This window comes from Aquila chrysaetos (genome assembly GCF_900496995.4).
Source record: "Aquila chrysaetos chrysaetos chromosome W unlocalized genomic scaffold, bAquChr1.4 W_unloc_2, whole genome shotgun sequence".
In the NCBI taxonomy this organism is placed as follows: Eukaryota; Metazoa; Chordata; class Aves; order Accipitriformes; family Accipitridae; genus Aquila; species Aquila chrysaetos.
In genome coordinates, this window is record NW_024470322.1 from 5,017,299 (window position 1) to 5,040,309 (window position 23,011).

The window sequence follows — 23,011 nt, forward strand, 5'->3', positions numbered from 1 at the left end:
ATATACTAACCTGTAAGAATTGTTATATGATAAAACCATAAGGAATGAAGGATTATGAGGGATATGTGGCTCTAAGGCCTACAAGATACTGCCTGTTAATTGGATTAACACCTGTACATCTGGTGGGTTGACCTTGGCTGGCTGCCAGGTGCCCATCAAGCCACTCTATCACTCCCCCTCCTCAACAGGACAGGGGGAGAAAAATATGACAAAAGGCTCATGGGTTGAGATAAGGACAGGGAGATCACTCAGCAATTACTGTCACGGGCAAAACAGATTCAATTTGGGGAAGTAAATTTAATTCATTGACAATCATCTCAGAGTAGGATAATGAGAAATGAGAACAAATCTAAAAAATACCTTCCCCCCCACCCCTCCCTTCTTCCTGGGCTCAACTTCACTCCCGGTTTCTCTACCTCCTCCCCCCGAGCAGTACAGGGGGTTGGGGAATGGGGGTTGCAGTCAGTTCCTAATGGTTTATCTCTGCCGCTCCTTCCTCTTCATGCTCTTCCCCTCTTCCAGAGTGGGGTACCACACATAAGAGACAGTCCTTCACAAACTGCTCCAGGATGGGTCCTTTCCACGGGGTGCAGTACTTCAGGAACAGACTGCTCCAGCATGGGTCCCCTGCGGGACCACAGCTCCTGCCAGGAACCTGCACCAGCACAGGCTCTCCACGGGGTCACAGCTTGGCTTCCTTCAGACACACCCACCTGCTCCGGCATGGGGTCCTCCACAGGCTGCAGAGTGGATATCTGCTCCACCGTTAATCTCCATGGGCTGCAGGGGGACAACCTGTGTCACCATGATCTTCACCACGGGCTGCAGGGGAATCTCTGCACCTCCTCCCCTTCCTTCTTCGCTGACCTTGGTGTCTGCATAGTTGTTTCTCTCATGTATTCCCACTCCTCTCTCTGGCTGTTGTTGCACAGCAGTGTTTACCTCTTCTTAAATATAGTAGAATCATAGAATCATTTAGGTTGGAAAAGACCAGTAAGATCATCAAGTCCAACCATTAACCTAACACTGCCAAGTCCACCACTAAACCATGTCCCTAAGCACCACGTCTACACGTCTTTTAAATACCTCCAGAGATGGTGACACAACCACTGCCCTGGGCAGCCTGTTCCAATGCTTCACAACCCTTTCGGTGAAGACATTTTTCCTAATATCCTATCTAAACCTCCCCTGGTGCAACTTGAGGCTGTTTCCTCTTGTCCTATCACTTGTTACTTGGGAAAAGAAAGACACCAACACCCATCTCGCTACAACATCCTTTCAGATAGTTGTAGAGAGCAATAAGGTCTCCCCTGAGTCTCCTTTTCTCCAGGCTAAACAACCCCAGCTCCCTCAGACGCTTCTCATAAGACTTGTTCTCTAAACTATTCACCAGCTTTGTTGCTCTTCTTTGGACACGTTCCAGCACCTCAATGTCTTTCTTGTAGTGAGGGGACCAAAACCGAACACAGTATTTGAGGTGCAGCCTCACCAGTGCTGAGTACAGGGGAACGATCACTTCCCTGCTCCTGCTGGCCACGCTATTTCTGATACAAGCCAGGATGCTATTAGCCTTCTTGGCCACCTGGGCACACTGCTGGCTCATATTCAGCCGGCTGTGGACCAATACCCCCAGGTCCTTTTCTGCCAGGCAGCTTTCCAGCCACTCTTCCCCAAGCCTGTAGCACTGCATGGGGTTGTTGTGACCCAAGTGCAGGACCCGGCACTTTAGCCTTGTTGAACCTCATACAATTGGCCTTGGCCCATCCATCCAGCCTGTCCAGATCCCCCTGTAGAGCCTTTCTACCCTCAAGCAGATCAACCCTCCCACCCAACTTGGTGTCATTCGCAAACTTACTGAGGGTGCACTCGATCCCCTTGTCCAGATCATTGATAAAGATATTGAACAGAACAGGGCCCAATACTGAGCCCTGGGGAACGCCACTTGTGACCGGCCACCAATTGGATTTAACTCCATTCACCACAACTCTTTGGGCTCGGCCATCCAGCCAGTTTTTTACCCAGCGAAGAATACACCAGTCCAAGCCATGGGCAGCCAGCTTCTCCAGGAGAATGCTGTGGGAAACGGTGTCAAAGGCTTTACTAAAGTCCAGGTAAACAACATCCACAGCCTTTCCCTCATCCACTAAGCGGGTCACCTTGTCATGGAAGGAGATCAGGTTAGTCAAGCAGGACCTGCCTTTCATAAACCCATGCTGACTGGGCCTGATCACCTGGGTGTCCTGTACGTGCTATGTGATGGCGCTCAAGATGAGTTGCTCCATAACCTTCCCTGGCACCGAGGTCAGGCTGACAGGCCTGTAGTTCCCCAGATCCTCCTTCCAGCCCTTCTTGTAAATGGGCATCACATTTGCTAACCTCCAGCCAAGTGGGACCTCCCCAGTTAGCCAGGACTGCTGATAAATGATTGAAAACAGCTTGGTGAGCTCTTCCACCAGCTCCCTCAGTACCCTTGGGTGGATCCCATCCAGCCCCATAGACTTGTGTGTGTCTAAGTGGTGTAGCAGGTCGCTAACCATTTCCCCTTGGATTATGGGGGCTTCATTCTGCTCCCTGTCCCTGTCTTCCAGCTCAGGGGGCTGGGTACCCTGAGAACAATTGGTCTTACTATTAAAGATGGAGGCAAAGAAGGCACTAAGTACCTCAGCCTTTTCCTCAGCCTTTGTCACTATGTTTCCCCCCGTATCCAATAAAGGATGGAGCCCTCCTTTTGGTGCTAATGCAGTTATAGAAACATTTTTTTATTGTCTTTTACCTCAGTAGCCAGATTAAGTTCTAGTTGGGCTTTGGCCCTTCTAATTTTCTCCCTGCATAACCTCACAACATCCTTGTAGTCCTCCTGAGTTGCCTGCCCCTTCTTCCAACGTTCATAATATCTTTTTTTTTTTTTTTCTTTCCCCTGAGTTCTAGCCAAAGCACTCTGTTCAGCTAGGCCAGTCTTCTTCCCCGCCAGCTTGTCTTTCGTCACATGGGGATGGTCTGCTCCTGCGCCTTTAAGATTTCCTTCTTGAAGAAGGACCTCCTGTGGTGGGTTGACCCTGGCTGGGTGCCAGGTGCCCACCAAAGCCGCTCTATCACTCCCCCTTCTTAGCTGGACAGGGGGGAGAAAATATAACAAAAGGCTCGTGGGTCAAGATAAGGACAGTTTAATAAAATGAAAGCAAAGGTCGCGCGCGAAAGCAAAGAAAAACAAATGATATTATTCTCTACTTCCCATCAGCAGGCGATGTCTGGCCACTTCCTGGGAAGCAGGGCTTCAGTACGCGTGGTGGTTGCTCGGGAAGACAAAAAAATGCCTTCCCTTCCGCCTCCCTTTACTTAGCTTTTATATCTGGGCTGACGTCATATGGTATGGAATATCTGTTTGGTTAGTTTAGGTCAGCTGTCCTGGTTATGTCCCCTCCCAAGATCTTGCCCTGCCCCAGCCTGCCATTGAGGGAGGGGGCAAAAATGTTGGGGAGACAGCCTTGATGCTGTGCCAGTGCTGCTCAGCAGTAGCCAAAACACTGGTGTGTTATCAACACCTCTCTAGCTACTGATGCAGAGCACAGTTCTATGAGGGCTGCTATGGGGACTATTAACTCCATCTCAGCCAGACCCAATACACCTCCACAAGTCCTTCTCTGTTTGTAAATAGCAGGTCCAGTGGGGCACCTTCCCTAGTTGGCTCATTCACCAGCTGTGTCAGGAAGTTATCTTCCACACACTCCAGGAACCTCCTAGACTGTTTCCTCTCCGCTGTATTGTATTTCCAGCAGACATCTAGTAAGTTGAAGTCCCCAACGAGAACAAGGGCTAGCGATTGTGAGACTTCTCCCAGCTACTTACAGAATATTTCATCTGCCTCTTCATCCTGGTTGGGTGGTCTGTAAGACTCCCACCATGATATCTGCCTTGTTGGCCTTTCCCCTGATTCTTACCCATAAACACGCAACCCTTTCATCACCATCATCAAGCTCTAGACATTCAAAACACTCCCTAACATACAGAGGTACCCCACCACCTTTCCTTCCTTGCCTATCCCTTCTGAAGAGTTTATAGCCATCCATTGCAGGATTCCCGTTGCGTGGGTCATCCCACCATGTTTCCGTGATTGCAACTATATCATAGTTTTCCCGCTGCACAAAGGCTTCCAGCTCCTCCTGTTTGTTGCCCATGCTGCCTGCACTGGTGCAGATGCACTTCATTTGGGCTATTGATCCCGCCACCTTCACTAGGGGGAGAAGCCCTAATTTCTATGTGACCGTACTCAGGCACTTCCATGGTTTCTAACACATCAATAACCCTTGCATCTTTGCTGCTGCATGGATCTCCCTCCCCTACCTCCACTGAGACAGCAGACCAAAGGTCCTCACTAGCACACCATCCCTCAAACATTGGTGCGCCGCCCCCTGGCTTATCTCTAGCGAGCCTGGTTTTATCCCTTTCCCCCTCCAAATCTAGTTTGAAGCTCTTTCAATGAACCCTGCTAACTCCTGTGCAAAGATCCTTTTCCCCCCTTTGAGACACTCATGCCCCATCTGTTGCCAGCTGGCTTGGTGTTGTGTAGACCAACCCATGATCAAAAAAACCCAAAATTCTGCCGGTGACACCAGGCTCAGAGCCAGGTATTGATCTGCTGGCTCTTCCTGTTTCTTCCCTCATCATTCCCTGCAACTGGAAGGCTAGAGAACACTACTTGTGCTCCTGATCCCTTAACCAGTCATCCCAAGGCCCTGAAGTCTCTCTTGATTGCCCTTGGACTTCTTGTTGCAACTTCATCACTGCCTACCTGAAAAATCAATAACAGATAATAATCTGAGGGCCATACCAGGGTAGGAAGTTTTCTCTTCACATCTTTAACTTGGGCCCCAGGGAGGCAGCAGACTTCCCCAAGAAGTGGGTCTGGTCTGCATATTGGGCCTTCTGTTCCCCTCAGGAGTCAGTCTCCTATGACAGCAACCTCTCTTTTTTTCTTTACGGAAGCAGTTTTGATGCAGGGTGTAGGCTGACTTAACCTTGGCAACACCTCCAAGCTAGATGAACCATCATCCTCATTATTGTTTGGTTCCACTTGCAGAGCCTTGTATCTATTATGCAAGGGCACCTGGGAAGGTGGGGTAGTCACAGAGGAGACACACCTGCTGCACCAGGCAGGAACTTGTTGCCATTGCCCCCTATCCCTTAAATCACTGTGTTCACCCAGGTGAAGAGAGGATAGGGAATCCTCTGTATCATGCATCCTGTCTACCTGTTGGGCCTGTCTCAGGGAAGGTAGGGTGCGATTCCAGTAGTCTATCTCTCCCTCACACTCCCTGATACTCCTCAGCCTACTCACCTTCTCCCAGAGCTCTGTCAGTAAGCAGAGGAGTTCCTCTACCTGGGTGCACCTCCCACAGGTGTGCTCACTACTGCCATCGGGTACTGGCATAAGAGCAGGGCACAGCCTGCAGCCTGATACCTAGGTGGCAGCATGTTCTCACCAGAGCTCTGTCTGGGAAGCTGCATCAGTTGTGGTGGGTGCAGAGCTTAGAGAGGCCATGGCCTTCTGCCAGGTGGATACCATTGCTCCCTGGTTGAGCTGGCAGAGCATCAGCACCCTTCTGCACAAACTGCCATGCCACACCCTGTTTGCCCGCCCTAGTCACTAGTATTCTCTAGGGGCTTCTTTTATACGGGGGGGGGGGGGGGCTTGGCTGCCGTTGCTCCTGGCACCACCCAGGTCTCATCAGCTGCTGTGGCACGACCTGCGGGCTCCTGGCAGCTCTCTAGGCTCCCCTGAGGTTTCCCAGGTTCAGGAAACCCGTCTGTGCATCGCGCTAGAGCGCTCCGCTGCGGATCGTGCCGGCACAGGAGCTGCTCGCCTCAGCAATGTAGTTTTATTGGGTATTATCTCTGACACAGCCCCTTGAACATGTACTTACTGAAAATGAGGTGTTTTCTCATGCTGCTGAGGGATACAGAAATGAGAACAAAAAGAAGCGACATCATGGTAATGTTTTACACCACAAGAGATAAAAATAATCTTTAGCATTTATTTTTCAGTTTCTAAATAAAGATTGGTTCTTATCTAGCATTTAAATAGTCACTGATCTTTTGAGAAAAAGCCCATATAGTAGGTAATCATGACTGAAGGAAAGGGAAAACTTACAAAAATGTGTACATACACAAAGACAAGAAATGTCAACACCACTTTACCGCTTTTGTATTTTATTGTGGAACTGAGTTTGTTTCCTTTACATCAAATATCCTCAATGGAAGAGGCGACATTGCACACAAATATCATAAAAGCACTACATATTACTTTCACTGGAAACTAATTTTCTACATTAGATATGACTGGATAGAAGTGATGCAGGATTAGAAGACATAATACCATACACAGCTGCGGACTGACACAAACACCATTCAGAACGAGAGAAGGTGTGTGAGGTGCTTCTCAGCCAGCAACAAGACTGTTTCTTTCCATAGTTTGGAAGATGATGGCTGCATGCAAATGCCTGAAAGCATATTTCAGATTTCCTCTTTTACAGTTGTGATTACAGCCCAGTCTTGAAGAGGTAGCTCTGCCATCTGGAGCTCCTAGCTAGTCTAGTGCAGAGAAGCTTTTTTTTTCTTCTTTTTTTTTCCTTTCAATATTTTTATGCCATTGTTTTATTTAGTTACTTATTTTTGTAGATTTTTTGTAAAGTCACAACACACAGACTTTTTTCTTTTTTTTATTTTAAATAGCAAACATTTTTAAACCAGGTGAATAATATAATTGCATTCTAAGAAATGCTTACCTTTAGTTTTTAGTGTTTTGTTCAATTAAGTGAAAGATGAAAGCTTACAGTTTCTTACAAGTGTAAGCGTTATACTTTTTCCTTTTCTAATAAACCAACAAAACTACTATTTCTCTCAAAACATCATTACTGAGCAAGAACCTCTTGCAACAAATGAACAAAGAGAAGGATATGACAGTAATGTCCTAAATGCACAGTAAGTGCTCTTTGGAGCTGACTTGCTTGTGGTGGGAAGGATTGAAAATTCAATTAACAAACTGATTAAATCTTAGTAAATGAGTACCAGAACTCTCCTAAAATGCATAAGCTATTGTAGACAATTAAAAAACCCCATTCATATACACAGTTACCTCCATTCACCACAGTATGTAAGATAATAATAAAAAAATCAAAAGTGAATTCTATGAAAGATGAGGTGAAAAGTACAGGTCAGTGAAGTCAGACCCACCACAGGACTTTGAAAAGGCATGCAAGAGAGGCCCTGTCCAAGTTCAGGAGTGGGGTGTGATCTCTAAAGTTAATTCTTCATTGGATTTATGAAGCAGTATAGTAATAGCATAAAGATCATGACTGGGGATGCTGTTATGGGTAATACCATCATTTACATGGAGTGTCCTATTGAATCTTTATAATTAACCAATAACAAACCATGCTCCTAGAAATCTATGCTGATCAACAACACTCATCATTAATGTACATGGTACATTTTGATGACTGTTACTAAACTAACTGTGTAGTATTATGATTAGCACAGTTAGATTAGTTCCATAGGCAGGAAAGACATTAAGGGCAAGAGGAGCTAATGGAGGAGTTCATTGCTGTGTTACACCCAGGTGTGATTACCATTTAAAAGGGAATGGATGGAACAGGCATTATAATACCTCAGAATAGCCAGACTGGGTTTTTAATACTCTTGTAGCAGCAAAAAATGAATGAACATTTTAAGATCAGCTGTAGCTGCCTAATTATTATTATTTTTAAAGTAAAACAAATGCTTGAGCCATCACAAACTTACTTGGGGAGATTTAAGGCTTGATTCTAATTTCATTTACAAGTAGGACCAAATGACTGTAACTTCCCTGATTGTAGTGAAATTGCTCCTGATTCACAAGAGTAAATGGCATAAGTGAGATTAGTCTCAGGACCACTGCTGTACTTAGATTTTCTACCAAAGCAGAGGTACAAACCATTTCAGATATTGTCATAAAATCTGTTCCCACCCACTCAAAAAGTTTGAAATCTGACCTATATAAGAAAGTAGACAAAGCAGAATTGTAGAAATAGTACAACTATTCTGCCAAACATTTTGCCTATAACTTTGAAGACTATGTATTACAAAAGCAATTTTAAGTGAATGATTATGAACCCAGCAAACGTGCTTGTTTTCACAATACATTTCCATCTGCCTTTTCTGCCACAGTCATTCTGAGTTATTCTTAATGACTTAAAAGCTATAGCAATAAATAAAACAGCATCGCTAGAAATACCTAAAAAAAAGAAGACATTAAAAATAAATCAAAAACCCCAACAATTGACAAACAGTAATTCACAGCATTAAACAGGCCTCAGGAGCCCACATTTAAAGGGCGCTAAAGCAGTATAAAAAAAACCCTTATAAAAATTAGGAGTGCAAACATGTACTTGCTAAACAAAAATATCCTAACAATGTAAAATTGAAATAAATAATAAGTAAATAAAATAAAATGAGGTCATAGTTCCCTACACTGTGAAACTTAATACCAGCCATAATGGTGAACCATACAGACCAGCACATCTCTTCATTTTGGAGGCCTTTACACCTTCTTTAAATTCAGATTTGCAAACCTTCTACAATGTAACAATTTTTTTTTATTGGGATAAAACTTCTGAGACTAAGAAATCCAAACTGTCTTAAATGATTGAACTGTTCTACATGCTATTCCGCTGCAAGCAGTCTAGAGAAGGAAAGGAAGGGGGAAAGGAAGAGAGAGAGGAAGGAGGGAAGGGAAGGGAAGGAAAGGAAAGGGACTTATTTTAGCTTATTGCTTATTCTATCTTTTTTCATGATCTTGTGAGGATTGAGAATGTAGGTTACACCCTTGTAAATATTAGGCAATCAACATTTCAAATCCCATTTTCTGTCATCATCAATAGGTTAATTTTACCACCAGGGTGCCCCTCCCCCCCCCCCCCAAAAAGGTATTGGCAGTTGACTATTTTCAATAAATCTTACCTCAATATCCATTCTCACTAGAACCTTAAACAGCATTATTAATTAATCTTACAAAACTACTAAAAAAATTGCCTTCACCTGAAAAATTTTTCTTTGCATTTTCCTGTAAATGAAAACTTTTGTCAAAAAGCTATTAAAAGTTCACGCAGCACTAAAAAAAAAAAAAAGGTTTCTGTACATTTGTTCCCATATTTACTCTTAAATTAAACAAAATAAGGTAAGACAAAGGAAGGTTGAATACTGTACAGACTCGCAGGTAACCTCTTTCATCATCCTGAATGTTTCACTAAGTTTTACAACTCTGCTACTGGACACCACTTCAATCTTGCTTCCACAGTACAAAAGAAGCTTTCCAAAAAAATGCTCATCTTGCCTTGTTGATCTGTCCTGGTGCATCAATGAATTGTTCACAGAACTAACATACGTAATTCATAGCACCAAGCTGTTTGACCAGTCAGGTTTCTAGTACTACACATGCACACTCACACTTCTTTACTGGTGTAACTATGATCCTACACAGATGTTTTATAAATTTGCCGTCTCAACATTAAAAAATAAGTGCATCAAGTTTCTTTGTACATTCAAGTCACTTTCTAAGGCAAATTGTCTACTGTATGTACTCCCAACTGCTTTGGTATTTTGCTTCAGTTAATTGACAGTGGACATGGGTGTTTAAGCATGTGGACCGGTCAGTTCTGACTGGAGTGAGTGGATTTTTACTGGGAGCATGCCTTAGACCAACAATTCTGCATGTTGAAAGAAAGGTTTTAGAATTCTGAATGGGGTTCAGACTACGTGCGTATTTGGCCTACAATTGTTATGGTATGTCAGTATGCAGAGTTAAAATTAAAGTGGAAAACTGCTAATGAGCATTTAGGTTGTACATCCCTTCCTAGCCACATTCTGCTGCTGCTTATTTTCCAGCTAACTTAATTCTGTAAAGTAAGGACCTCCTTTGTGATAGCTCAGATTGATACAAATTTAAAACTTCCTTTTCATGTGAGTGCATAAACAAACTGCAGTAAGTGATACAGCTATTGCCATGAGACTACTGGAGATCTAATTATTTATTACTTTATCCTCCTACCCCTCTCTCTCTTTCTCTCTCTTTGTGTTTCTTTAGAGGACAAATGCCTCTACCTGGCAGAAGTCAGTTGGGGTTGCTAGTACATGGTTTCCAAACGTTCAGCAGAGATGAAACTGGATCTGTATTTTCACAGTAATTTGAACCCTACTATGGGAATGCTGTTATTTCCCTTATCGATAAGCAAAGACTGAAAAATATTAGTGACTTGCATCACCGTGATACAGTATAGCATTTTGCAGGTATACAGTTCAGCAGTTGAAAAAGATGGGTTGAATTTTTAGAAAAGGTGTTTTCAAACTGAAGAATTTCTGGAAACAAAGTTAAATCTTGTGGTGCATGGTCTTGTTCTTACAGTTCAATCTTGCATGCAGGAAAAGATTCATCTTGCATAACAACAGTGCTGCTGCTTGCCAAAACCATGATGTTGAGGTCCTGCTGTTTCTCATGGGTCTCTTGGTACCATTCCCTCATCACTTCTGAGTCATGGGTTGGGATTAAGGTCACCTGCAACACAAAACAGGAGAACTCCTGAGGAATGGACAACAGAAACAACTGATAAGAAAAATGTCTTTGTAAGTAACAAGTATGATTTCCTTTTGGAAAGAGTGGGTCTTTATGCAATAAATACTTAAATAAATGGATGGATAAAAGGAAATAAACATGTAGATAAGATAAAATGACTGTAAAGAAGCAGTTTATCAAAATAAAACCTTGGTTCTCTAAGGTGCTGAGATGCAACTTTCCAGAGAAGTAGCAGTCTGTAGTCTGCACCAATAGCTCTTCAGATTATGGCCAAATATTTTGTTTACTTATTTATCATGTTGGAAAGGCACATGAAGTTTCCAAGTGTATGTGATTACCATATAAACCATGAAACATTCACTTTTCTTTCCAACATACAAACTGCAAGGTTTCCAAACTTGGATCATATACGGTATAGCAACAAGATGAAATAGCCAAATGGCCCTGTAAACCAGTTCCCAACTGTTTTATTCTCCAGAGACAGGTCAGAAGGGCCAAAAATGGGGGAGCAGCTGAGTATGGTGCAGCTCTGTGCTTCACTTGGGTGTCCACTCACATCACTGGTGAAACAAGGTGCCCAGACTGGGAACTCCTGTCTCCAGCAGCCGCCGCCCACTCCAGAGGCGCTCTGGCTTCCTGTAGTTGCTTCCCAGAGAAGATTAAATTTCCAGGTAGAAATACTAGTGAAGAGCCTACCTGCATGTTATTCTCCCACTGGGCCTTGCCCTCCAGCAGGGAGTCCAGAACAGCCCTGCTTGGCTCCTCGGCTGCAGAATCATTCCCGCTCACCACGTAGTAGGATGACCGCACCCTCTTGAAAAACTCAACATTGACATTCTTGCTATTGCTGTGGTTGGGAATGTACACCAGATCCAAATACACCGGAGGTCCTGGAGGCACCGCTGTAGATTTTGCTGACTTACTATTCCCAGGTCCTTTGGAAATCAAACAACAAAATAATATATCACAGGCTGGTTAAAAACATGCATTTATTAATTACCATTATAACCACTGAGATTATATTCTTAAAATTGCTAGTGTTGGTTAAGCATTTCATAGCTACAATTGTACTTCTGTGTCCCCGAAACAATTATGGCATTACCCTCCTACATCTAATGACACATTCCAGCTTTGTTGTATGCCAATTACGATTGTACTGGGAGGAAAAAAAATGGAATAAAAGTAATTAACTATATAATACAATAAAAACTCATTACCACATAACCAACATTTGACTGAACCTTTCCCAGTATAATATACTACTATTATCCAACAATTACTACACAGGGCTGTGATTACAGAATTACCATTCAATAAATGGCAGTATTATTTTCCAAGTTAAGAAGGACAGCTTTTCAAAAGCCTCAGGTACGCATGATTATAAAAGCTAGGGTCACACAGGGAGCCATGCAGAAGTGATCCTGAGATTTGGGGTATCAGCACATACCAAGACATAGTAGCTGTTGATATGCTTAGACTGTCTTACAGGTGCATCAGGAAGCTACTACATGTGAGCAGAAAGAGGGGAAAAGAGGAATTTGGGAGAACAGAGAAACTTCCTAAAGCAATTACTTCAGGAAACTGAGAACAAGTATTTGTTTGCCTGCTGGATCCTTACTTGCATACACAAACTAGCCACTTATCACGAAAAGTAGAGGGAAGCATGTTTTTGCTGCTATACATAGTGTAGTATCTGTTCTAAGAAGAGGTTCAGTCAAAAGGAAGTTCAAAGTTTAAACACTCACATTAAAAATACTACCAAAAAAAGCTGCTTTTGCTACACTGGATCACGGTGTGAACTGACAATCAGGATTCAACCAGCAATTGTATCCAGATGATCACCATTTATGTTTCATTGGTCTTCTCATGATGTCACAGAGGATGAAGTTTGGTGAACTAAATTATCTGAGCAATACACTCTATTTAGGATCACATATTGTAAAGCCAGGAAAATCCAATACAATTGTCTAGTGTGACCTGCCATTCATCATAGGGCAATATGCCAAATAAGCATCATAATAAGATTTCCTGAATTAGAGAGTTTTTAACTATTGGGTATGTTACAAAATCTTTTATCATCTTTCATCATTAAAAATCTGTGATACATCTTTCTGAATTGTGGATACCAACATTGGATAAAATATTAAACATTACATTTTACACTTAAATGTCTTTATCAAATAGGGCCTTGTCTTCAGCTCTAGCGTATATCTGAGAAGTATGCTTCAAGAAAGAAGAATCTAATCTAAAGCTAAAGTGCTGGAGAAATGTACAGCATGAGGAACTGTACCGCTGCTTTGAAAAGCATCTACTAACAGAGACATGCAAATGATGGTGTAAGAAAGGAACAGCAGACCACTTAAAATGGGAAAGCTACAGATAGCTGAATGCTGGTTTGCTTGTACTGAATCCTAGACCTGCTCCTTGTAAAAAGCTTTCAATAGAACATCAGTCCTGACAACAGCAAAATCAAAGTATCCCCAAAACACTCTCTAACAAGATTTGCCAGAAACAACATATTAGCACAATGCCTCCTTCAGTAATCTAATTCATATTTTATTACTACTTAGAATACACAACAGTGATTCAAAATGACATTAATTTTCTGTATGTTTAGTCATCACTGATGGCATAAGACTTTAACTGGATTATGTGATATACATGCTCAGTTCACTGAAAGTGCTCTTACTACTGTTATCATTTTTTTAAATACTCTTTTTAAAATTAATCCAGCAAAGTAATAAAAGCATCCAATGTCTGATAGTACCTTTGCCTCTCACAATATTAAATTGCATTATTTTATGTTAAGAGTGTTGTACCTACATGATTCTTACAATGAATAAAGTGGTTCACTACTACTGATTTCACTTCACCTACGAAAGTGGTACTTTTAATTCTATTAGTTGGTTAACAATTCAGACAGCTAGTATTACATTCTTTATATTTGATGTACTCCAATTCTTTACATCTGAGCAAACACACATCAAGTTTCTCAGATTGCAAAAGTTAATTCAGTGAATTTCATTCATTTAAATGTGGCCTTAACATGCCAGATTTATATTTAAAACATGGACTTTCTTTGGGGGTTTGCTACAAAACACATTCTCAGCTGATATAAAGGCAACCTAACTTCACTGCAACAACTAAGAAAATCTTAACATTAGGGAACTCCTATCTGTCTTTACCTGTGGTTGCAGTCTTTGCTGACTTGGACGTTGTTGTATTTGCTGCATTCTTGGTGTCCTTATCTTCGACTCGAGACTTTACTTCTGGATTAGAGAGATTTTTGGTTGCCTTCTCCACAGACTCCTTCTTTTTCGGAGAAGCTGTTTTGGAAATTTTGTCTAAAGATTCTTTTACAGCTGGTTTTGGTGAAGCCACTTGTTTTGATTTACCATCACTTTTTTTAACAGGAGAAGGTGACTTGGTCTTGGTACCCTGCTTTTTTGTCTTTGCCTTTTCTTTGAGGTCCTTCTTCAAAGGTTTACCCAAATTCTGATTGGTGGGCAAAGTCTCTGGATCAACCATGGAGACATCAGGGTGCCTAGGGGAAGGGCTGTGATCCTGCATCAGGACAGGTGGTGGGTCAATTTGTTTGTACATAACTGTCTTGTCTGTCGGAATGGTTTCTGATTCATCTTCTGAGTCAATGTTAGCATCTGCAGTGATGGAAGGGCATTCCTCAGTCTCGGGGGGAACATCTGAATCAGTCTGAGATGGGGCAGACTCACTCATGGATGTGGGAGGGGTTTCGTCACACTGCCGCCCTTGCTGCTTTCCCCCAGAAGGTGGCTGGGCTCCCCCAGATTGAGTTAATGGCTTCTCTTGATCTTGAGACTGTTCTTCACTTGCAAACCACTCAAGGGGATTTGGGTTGATAAATGAGGGTGAAAGTTCAGGTTTAGGATGTTTATATTCGCAGGAGGACACAAGGCATAAGTCAACATCTTGATGGGATTCTGCTAACAATTTTCCTGGAGTAAAATGTGCACTTGCTTTATAGGAATAGCTAGTAGCTTTGGATGACCTGGTGGTTTTCCCAGTTATCTCAAATGAGTAATCTGTGGCTTCAGGTGAGCTGGTGGCTTTCCCTGTTGTCTCATAGGAGTAATCCATAGCATTGGGTGATCTGGTAGCTTTCCCAATTCTCTCATAGGAATAATCTGTGACCTCAAGTGATTTGGTGGTTTTCTCAATTATCTCATAGGAATAATCTGTGACTCCTGGTGACCTCATGGTTTTCCCTGTCATCTCATAAGAATAATCTGTGGCCTCAGGTGACCTAGTAGCTTTCCCTGTTATCTCATAGGAATAATCTGTGGCCTGAAGTGATCTAGATTTTGCAACTGCCTCATAGGAGTATCTAATATCCTCTGGTGACCTAGTAGTTTTCTCTGTGGCCTTGTAAGAATAACTAAGTTCTTCTGGTGACCTGCTTTTCTCTGAATCTTCTTTTTCTGGGCTGATTAAAGGTTCTGGACTGTGCTTTGTTAGGGGTTCCTGGTAACCAAATGCTTTGACAGAAGACACTTGCAGCGACAACGAAGATGTGTGACTAGCTGATACTGCTTCTGTGATTGCAGGAGGTGAATCTGTAAAACTAGGAGTGTACAGAGGAGAAGATTCCCTTGGAGTTAACGGAGATAGGTCGGAGTTTGGTGACAGCTTTTCTCCTAGGCTCTGCACCTTTTCTGAGGTAAAAGAAGAAAGTAGTGACATATCTCTGGGTGGAACAGCACCTGAAAAAGTTTCTTCTGGCAGTGGCGAAGTTAACTGGGAAGGTGTATGAGCTGATGAAGTTGAGGATGAAGCTTCAATTTGAGAAACTGAAATAATTTCTGAAATATCCTTCTCCTGAGGGTAAGATGACTGCTCCACAGGGGAAATCTTCGGTGCAAAAATAGGCTCCTGTATATCTGAAGGGCTATAATCTACTTCTGTGGGTCCATTTTCAGATATATGGTGTATACTAGTGCCTACAGTAGGATAGTCTGGAGATTGCCTACTAAAGTCCATTGCTAAAGACTGCTCAGGGGACTCCTGACCAAATTCTACTGACATAGTTGACTGCTCAGATCTGTGATCATGCACTGGGGTTCTTGATTTTGCAGTTTTAGGTGAGAAATCTGGTGGAGAAATTGACATGGGCCTTGGGCACTCTTCCTTGGATGGAGACATGTCTGTTTCCTGAAATGTTGTTGGTGTTTGTACAACTGACACTGAAAGGGAATCATCAACTTCAGTAGAGTGGGGGGATCCAACCTCAGCATGCAAAGAAGGAGATACATCATCAGTAGTTGGTTCTAAAAATGAACTAGTAGCAACAGATGCTGTAGAGACAGAAGCTACTCCTTCTATATGGGAATAGGTGTCTTCTGCTACAACCTCATCAACTGGAGTTGCAGACTTGTCAGAAACAGTGCCTTCAGAAATTGACATTTTGGTGTCGTCTTTTAAGGAACTGAACTGACCGATATCTATTTGAGTAGGTGAGAGATCACCTGCTAACTTCCGCTCATCCAAGACCAGTGAAGACTGGGAGCTGCTGGGTTCTGTATCCTCCATTTTCCTTTCTAGGCTGAAGCTTTCCTTAATTACCATAAACTCCATGCTTTTTTCATCTTGTTTTTCTTGGAAAAGGCCCACAGAGCTGGCTTCAGAAGCTGGGCTCATCTGAACAGGTGATTTTTCTTTTTCAGGTTTCCCCTCAGAAGGACTTGCATAATTTCTGGTGGGAGACTTTACATCAGCACTCAAAAATGTATCATAAGTGGTCTCTGAACCTATCAGTGGTGGGCTCCGTAGAGGCGAGAGAACCTTTTCAATAGGAGATTCTGAATCTGGCACAGGCTCATCCATAGGGCTTATTCTGGGTTTTGCAGACTCATCTTTGACTTCACTGAGTTCAAAGCTAACAGGAGCTTCTGTTGACTTTTCACTGGTTTCAGAGGGAAGCTGACTGGATTTTTCATCAGTGGGAGACTGATAATAAGGTGTGTGGCCAGCACTACCAGCAGCAGACTGGGAAGGAGATGCTATTTCTAATGTTTTATCTTCAGGGCTTGCACAGTGCTCTTCAGCAACTTCTTGATGTACATCAGGCATTGTAGCAATGGGGACAGGCTCAGCCAAGACCTTGATCTCATTGGGAGTGAGCGAAAAGTTCACACTACGTTCACTCAGTGGTGTTTTGGCAATGGGTGATGGAGGGGACAAACTCTCAGCTGGACTCTTGGCTGGACTGCGTTTTCCACCATCTTCTGGATAGGGTTCTTTGATTTCTAATTTGGCAGTGCCTTGGATTTCACTTCCTTTTTGCCAATATACATCTTGGAATGCAGATTTGCAGAATTTGTCTTCCTCTAATGAAGAAGGTGGTGAGATGGTAGAAGCTGAGGCATTATAGTCTTTACCTTCTGTGGCTTCTGTTTTGGATCCTTCTGATAATCCATTAAAAGCATCTGGAAGTGGAGAAAGTTTAGGTCTAGCAAATTCTTGAGAGTACAGTGATGTCTCATACTTGGTAATGTTCATATACTCTTGAGAAGGTGACTCACTTTCCTCATTGTTAGTTTCATCACTCATGACATCCCGGGGCGTAGACATTTCATCCATTGGAGTTGGTTCACTGGATATTTCGATGGTAGACTGTGTATAACCTGAAGTAGCAGTTAATTCCTCAGGTTGATCTTCTCTATCTTCTTCATCAGAAACAGTGGCTTCACTTTCTGAACCACCTGGTAATGTTTCATCATGGATAGAAGAGGCCAGTTCAACTGCTGGAGACTGAGGCTCTGAGCATTTTGTTGGTGTAATTATGAGTAGGCCATATTTATCTTTAACTTCACCAGCTTCTGCAGCTTTGTCTACCACAGCCATCACATAATCTTCTTCAGCTTCTATTTTTTCAGTCTCCTCTTCATTTCTGATGTCTTCTGCTTTGTCTTCCTCCTCTTCTTCAGTCTCTTCAGTTTCTGCCTTTTCTACTGCTTCTTCCCTGTCTTCCTCAGCCTGTTCACCTGATGCCTCATCATCTGCCTTTTCAATATATTTTTTGGCTTTAATGTTAGCATCTGTTTCAGCCATTATTTCTTCTGAATGCTCTTCCATTTTTCTTGCTTCCTCCATATATAGTTTTGTGGTGTCCAGTGGTGTCTTTAGTTCCTCATCTTCACCTCGTTCTTCAGCTTCTTCTGTCTCTGCCTTTTCCTCATAATCTCCTGCTTCATATGATTCTTCCAAGCCAGTTCCCTCATCTTCAAACTTTTCATTGTCATCAACCCTGTGCTTTTCCACAGGTTCCAATTCTTCAGGTGTTTGTTCACACTCACCCTCAGCCTCTGTGGTAGTTATGCCTTCATCAGAGGACTCAGCAGGTCCTTCATTATCTAATTTTTCTTTTCGGACTTCAAAGGCCTTTTTTTGTTCTGTGCCAGGGAGTTTCAGTTCATCCTCTATAAGTGCAACTTGAGATTTTGTTTCTTTTATTGTTTCTACTTCTTCAGCTTTTAATTCCTCAAAATCCTTTGTTAAATCCTCTGGTGAAGACATAAGGGATCTCTCCACTTCAAGTTCTTTTCCACTAGCTGTAATTTCTGCAGCTGCTACAGTTGTGGCAGTGGCTCCAACTGCTGCAAGGGCAGCTTGCGCTCCACTGACTTTGATTTCCTTCTTCACAGTCTTATTTTTTCCTTTTTCCTTTGGCTTTCCAGCAGGTACTGCTTCTTTTTTAGCAGGTTCCTCCTTCTTTTGTGGTTTAGGCTTTGCTGCTGGCTTTTTGACTTCAGTCGAAGGAGCAGCTGTCTTCTTTGTTTCTTTAGGAACTTTTTTTATGTCCTTTTTGACTTCTTTTTCTTCCTTCTTAATTTCTTTCTTCTCTTCTTTTTTACCTTCTTTTTTAACTTCCTTTGGTGGAGCTTCTTTCTTTACTTCCTTCTTAGTTTCCTTCTTCTCTTCCTTTTTCACCTCTTTTTTAACGTCTTGCTTGATCTCTTCTTTTTGGGGTTTTTCCTCTTTTTTGATGGGTGTTTTCTCCTCTTTTTTAGAAACCTCTTTCTTTGTTTTTTCTTTTTCCTCTTTCTTTTCTTCAGGTTTTGCTTTGACTTCCTTTTTCACTGGCTTCTCCTTTGCCACTTTTGGTTTTACATCTGTAGCTTGTTTTTCAGAAGTTTCAGATTTTACTAATTGCTCTTCTTTACTTGTTACGTCTTTTTCTGCCACTATAGGTTTGGTCTCCACTTTTGCTGGTTTCTCTTTTTTAACTGGAACTTTTTCTTTGCTTTCCAATTTCTGAAGCTTTTCTGGTGCTGGACTAGGCTTTGCAGGCTCCGATGTTTCTTCTTTAGATTCCTTTCTGACAGGCTTGCTTGGTGTCTTTGCAGCAGGCTTCAGACTCTCCTTGCTGTCTGTTCGTTGTTTCAACTTTGCTTGTTTCACAGCTGGACTAGCAATGTTCCCAGTTAGGTCTTTTTGTGTAACCATTGGTTGTTTAAGGAAGTCTAAGTGTTTGAGTTTTTCTAGTCCTTCTAGAATATTATATTGGGTGCTGTTTCCAGGAAACAGAACTCGGATTATTTTTTCTGCAGGATTAGCTGGATGCCACACAATCAGGGATGAGACAGAGGTAAAATAGGATAATGGAATGTCTAGCTTTTGGTCATTTTGTAGCAGGAATTCAGCTTTATCTTTGCTAGTACCACTCCACTGTTGCATAAAATATTGCATCTCTTTGCTATTTTTGACAGGATTAAGCACATACATCTCAAGTTTGCCAACTCCCATTTTCTGAAATAAAATGATGGGATCAATGGTATTTCCTACATTTCTGAAAAGAGGTTCTGGTTTCATAGACAATTTATTTAAATATTGGAGAGTAAAACGAGCTTCTTCTACACTCCTTTTTACTCTAAAGTTAGGATCCAGGTTCTTCAGGTTCTCAGGTACATTAAGGAATACAACTCCTAAATCAGGTGAGATCAGATTTTTCATCCAGTCACTGTTGGTAGTAGACCCTTGGGACTGTTCCTCTTCTAATTCAGCTATCTTTCGCTGAAGCATGCTATTGATTCCTGGCAGGTTATCATCTCCAATGTGAGTGAGTAGAATGGAATCTACCCTGTCCAAGTGCCGGATAAGTTTCCAAAAGCAAGATTTTCTTTCGGATCCTCCATTGATAAGCATGTTGAATCCATTCACTGCAAACAATGCAGAGTCCCCTCTTCCACCCGGGAAAATATAACAGCAGGGTTTGGAGAGTTTCAAGAAACCTCCTGAAGTTGGAGGTTCCAAAATGTCAAAGGGTGATGGCACTTCTACTGATTCTGACAGATACTCTATGAATTCAGAGAGTCCTTCCATTTCGGGCAATATGGAAGCTGAGTTGAGTTTAATGTTAATAAAGTCTTGAAGGTTGTGTCTGTCAAGGTTGGAATTTTTCCAGTCTCCTTCCTCAGGGCAGAAAAGAGTTAAGCTGGCTTTGTTGGCAGGGTGTGTGGTGCTCAATAATTCTCCAATCTAGGGTTGTAAAACAAAAACACAAGAAGATGCATGTAAATTAATTTTTTAATGGCAATTAATGTCAGAACATTATATTTCCTGATCAGATAGATAAAACCTTTTTCATTCACTTCTGCACTGTTGAGTTGAGTACCCACCCTAGAAGCTAAAGGAACCTGTTAGCACAATTAGTTTACTACTGTATTTTTTTAAATACAAAGGAGCAGCTTATGAGGAAAGGTCCCTTCCTCATTGCCCAAAGGAGGAAAATGCCCCAAGGTTCCCCCTTCCCTCCTCCACCCTTTATAGGAGGACAGTACAAGCTTTTATATTTAGAGGGATGAGGACTATGAGGCTAACGTTGCCAGATCTGCCGCTATCTCTGCCGTCGGCTCATGAGTATCCCTGCTGCTGCCCATCCAGAAGAGCCAGACAAATATCTAAGGGAAATAGCACATCCTCTTAACAGGCAGAGAATAACTGCAGCCCAGAGGAGGCCAGCATCCTCCCAGGGCAGCTGCCTTCCTCACCCCCTCCTCACACAGGATGCATTCCACACCACCAGCATTACTACAGTTCTTTCTGCAGGCTGGCTCCTGACTCCCAGACTGCAGGACAGTTTTCCAGAACACTAAGAAATTATTTATTGCATCAGAAATCCAAACAGTTGCAAGTTTAGTATTTGTGAGATTGTGAGGTACATATATTTATATATGTTCTATTGTGCTGGTTTTGGCTGGGATAGAGTTCAATTTCTTCATAGTAGCTAGTATGGGGCTATGTTTTGGATTTGTGTTGAAAACAGTGTTGATAACACACTGATGTTTTAGTTACTGCTGAGCAGCACTGGCACAGCATCAAGGCTGTCTCCCCAACATTTTTGCCCCCTCCCTCAATGGCAGGCTGGGGCAGGGCAAGATCTTGGGAGGGGACATAACCAGGACAGCTGACCTAAACTAACCAAACAGATATTCCATACCATATGACGTCAGCCCAGATATAAAAGCTAAGTAAAGGGAGGCGGAAGGGAAGGCATTTTTTTGTCTTCCGGAGCAACCACCACGCGTACTGAAGCCCTGCTTCCCAGGAAGTGGCCAGACATCGCCTGCTGATGGGAAGTAGAGAATAATATCATTTGTTTTTCTTTGCTTTCGCGCGCGACCTTTGCTTTCATTTTATTAAACTGTCCTTATCTTGACGCACGAGCCTTTTGTTATATTTTCTCCCCCCTGTCCAGCTAAGAAGGGGGAGTGATAGAGCGGCTTTGGTGGACACCTGGCACCCAGCCAGGGTCAACCCACCACAGTCCTTTTTTGGCGCCCAACGTGGGGCAAGACAACGGCAGTTTTGCATTAAGCGTGCCTTAGCTAGTTATTAAGTGGCAAGCTCCTGTGCAGGTCACGGAGCTTGTTGGCTGCTTGCTTATCTCTATCTTGCTGAGTTTGGGAACATGGTAATGCAAATAATGGCTGTGTGCTTTGCCTTGGCACTGATGGTTTTTTTGTGCTGCGGGAGCTATCTTGTGGGGAGAATGAAGGAACTCGGGAACATGCTAATACAAATAATATCTATGTGCTTTGTCCTGGCACTGATGGCTTTGCTGTGTTGTGGAAGCTATCTTGTGGAGGAGATGAGGGAACACATCTCCCTCTCCCTACCAGGCATTGATGTGAATGGTTTTATTATGCAGGTTCCTGAGGTCCTTGTTCACCCTTATGTGAGTTGTTCAATACTAATAATTAATACTGGTGGTGTATTATGGGTATTGTGGAATCTGGTCTCATCCTGGTATAAGAGAAGACAAGTTTCGGGTGAGGCAATACTGAAATGTGCCCTCAAGCGACCGGTCCCTGGGTGGCAGGGTATATGGAAGGATTTGGGCAGATTCCTAGGACGGTTATCACCTCCCATAATCTGGGACTTTACACCCGAACAGGCAAGTAACCCTGGCAAACTGGCGCGCCACCTGATAGAAGGGTGCCTTGCCTATCCCAATGAAAACCAGCAGCTTCTCGCACTGTACTGGGGCTTGGCCTATGCCTACCGAGCCATAGTTCAACACTCTCAGAGGACCATGGTTGAGGCAGGGACCCAGACTGCATCTGAGGACACCATGCTTGAGATAGGGACCCAAACAACAACAACCACCACAGTAATTGCCCCAGTAGTGAAAAGGAAACAATGGATAAGGAGATCAACAGGTCCATACCATCGATTAGTAAGGGAAGAAGAAGAAGAAGAAAGCCTTAATCTAGAACCTGGTCCTTCAATAAAGAAATTGGAGGAAGGAGTGAAGGAACTTAAACAGGAAGCGGAAACTACCCGGTCCCTGACGTCCTCAGAACTTCGGGACTTGCGGAAAGACTACAGCCGCCAGCCAGGTGAGCGGATCCCTGCCTGGCTGCTCCGATGCTGGGATAATGGGGCCGACAGTCAGCTACTGGAAGGCAAGGAAGCCCAACAGCTGGGATCCCTCGCTAGAAACCGGGGAATTGAAAGAGGAATTGGAAAAGAAGCAGCAATTTGCAGTCTCTGGAGCCGGCTCCTCTCAAGTGTGAGGGCAAGATATCCATTCAAGGAAGATCTTGTGAACTCCCCAGGAAAGTGGACTACCGCAGATGAAGGCATCCAGTACCTGAGAGAGTTAGCAGTGGTGGAAGTCATCTACAGTGATCTAGATGATGAGGAAGTCTCAAAAGATCCAGAGGATGTCCTGTGCACATGGGCCATGTGGAGAAAGGTGATTCAAGGTGCCCCAGCGTCGTATTCTAACAGCTTGGCAGCAATGTATTGCCCAGATATGGAAACACCAACTGTGGAGAAAGTGTCGTCTTGGCTCCAAAACTTTGAAGAAAATCTCTGTGTCTCCTCATCCCTACAGGACAGTGCCTTGGCTGTTAGGGATGCTCCAAG

General features: G+C 43.0%; 1 protein-coding gene and 1 long non-coding RNA gene across 2 annotated transcripts in view; both read right to left on the reverse strand.

The window, feature by feature from the left end:
* Positions 1–494: 494 nt before the first annotated feature.
* On the reverse strand, positions 495–776 carry LOC121232990. The gene is made up of 3 exons (XR_005931796.1): positions 637–776; positions 547–550; positions 495–505 (listed from the first exon to the last, which is right to left on the reverse strand). It is a non-coding gene; the product is annotated as an uncharacterized LOC121232990 (long non-coding RNA).
* A 5,896-nt stretch (positions 777–6,672) lies between these two features.
* LOC121232941 (microtubule-associated protein 1B-like) overlaps positions 6,673–23,011 on the reverse strand; it is an 86,798-nt gene continuing 70,459 nt past the window's right edge. The window contains exons 6-8 of the mRNA XM_041121445.1: positions 13,789–20,116; positions 11,300–11,538; positions 6,673–10,585 (exon numbers count right to left, since the gene is read on the reverse strand). Of these exons, the coding sequence (XP_040977379.1) occupies positions 10,430–10,585; positions 11,300–11,538; positions 13,789–20,116 (6,723 nt within the window). The 3' untranslated portion in view covers positions 6,673–10,429. The remainder of the gene's footprint in view (positions 10,586–11,299; positions 11,539–13,788; positions 20,117–23,011) is intronic.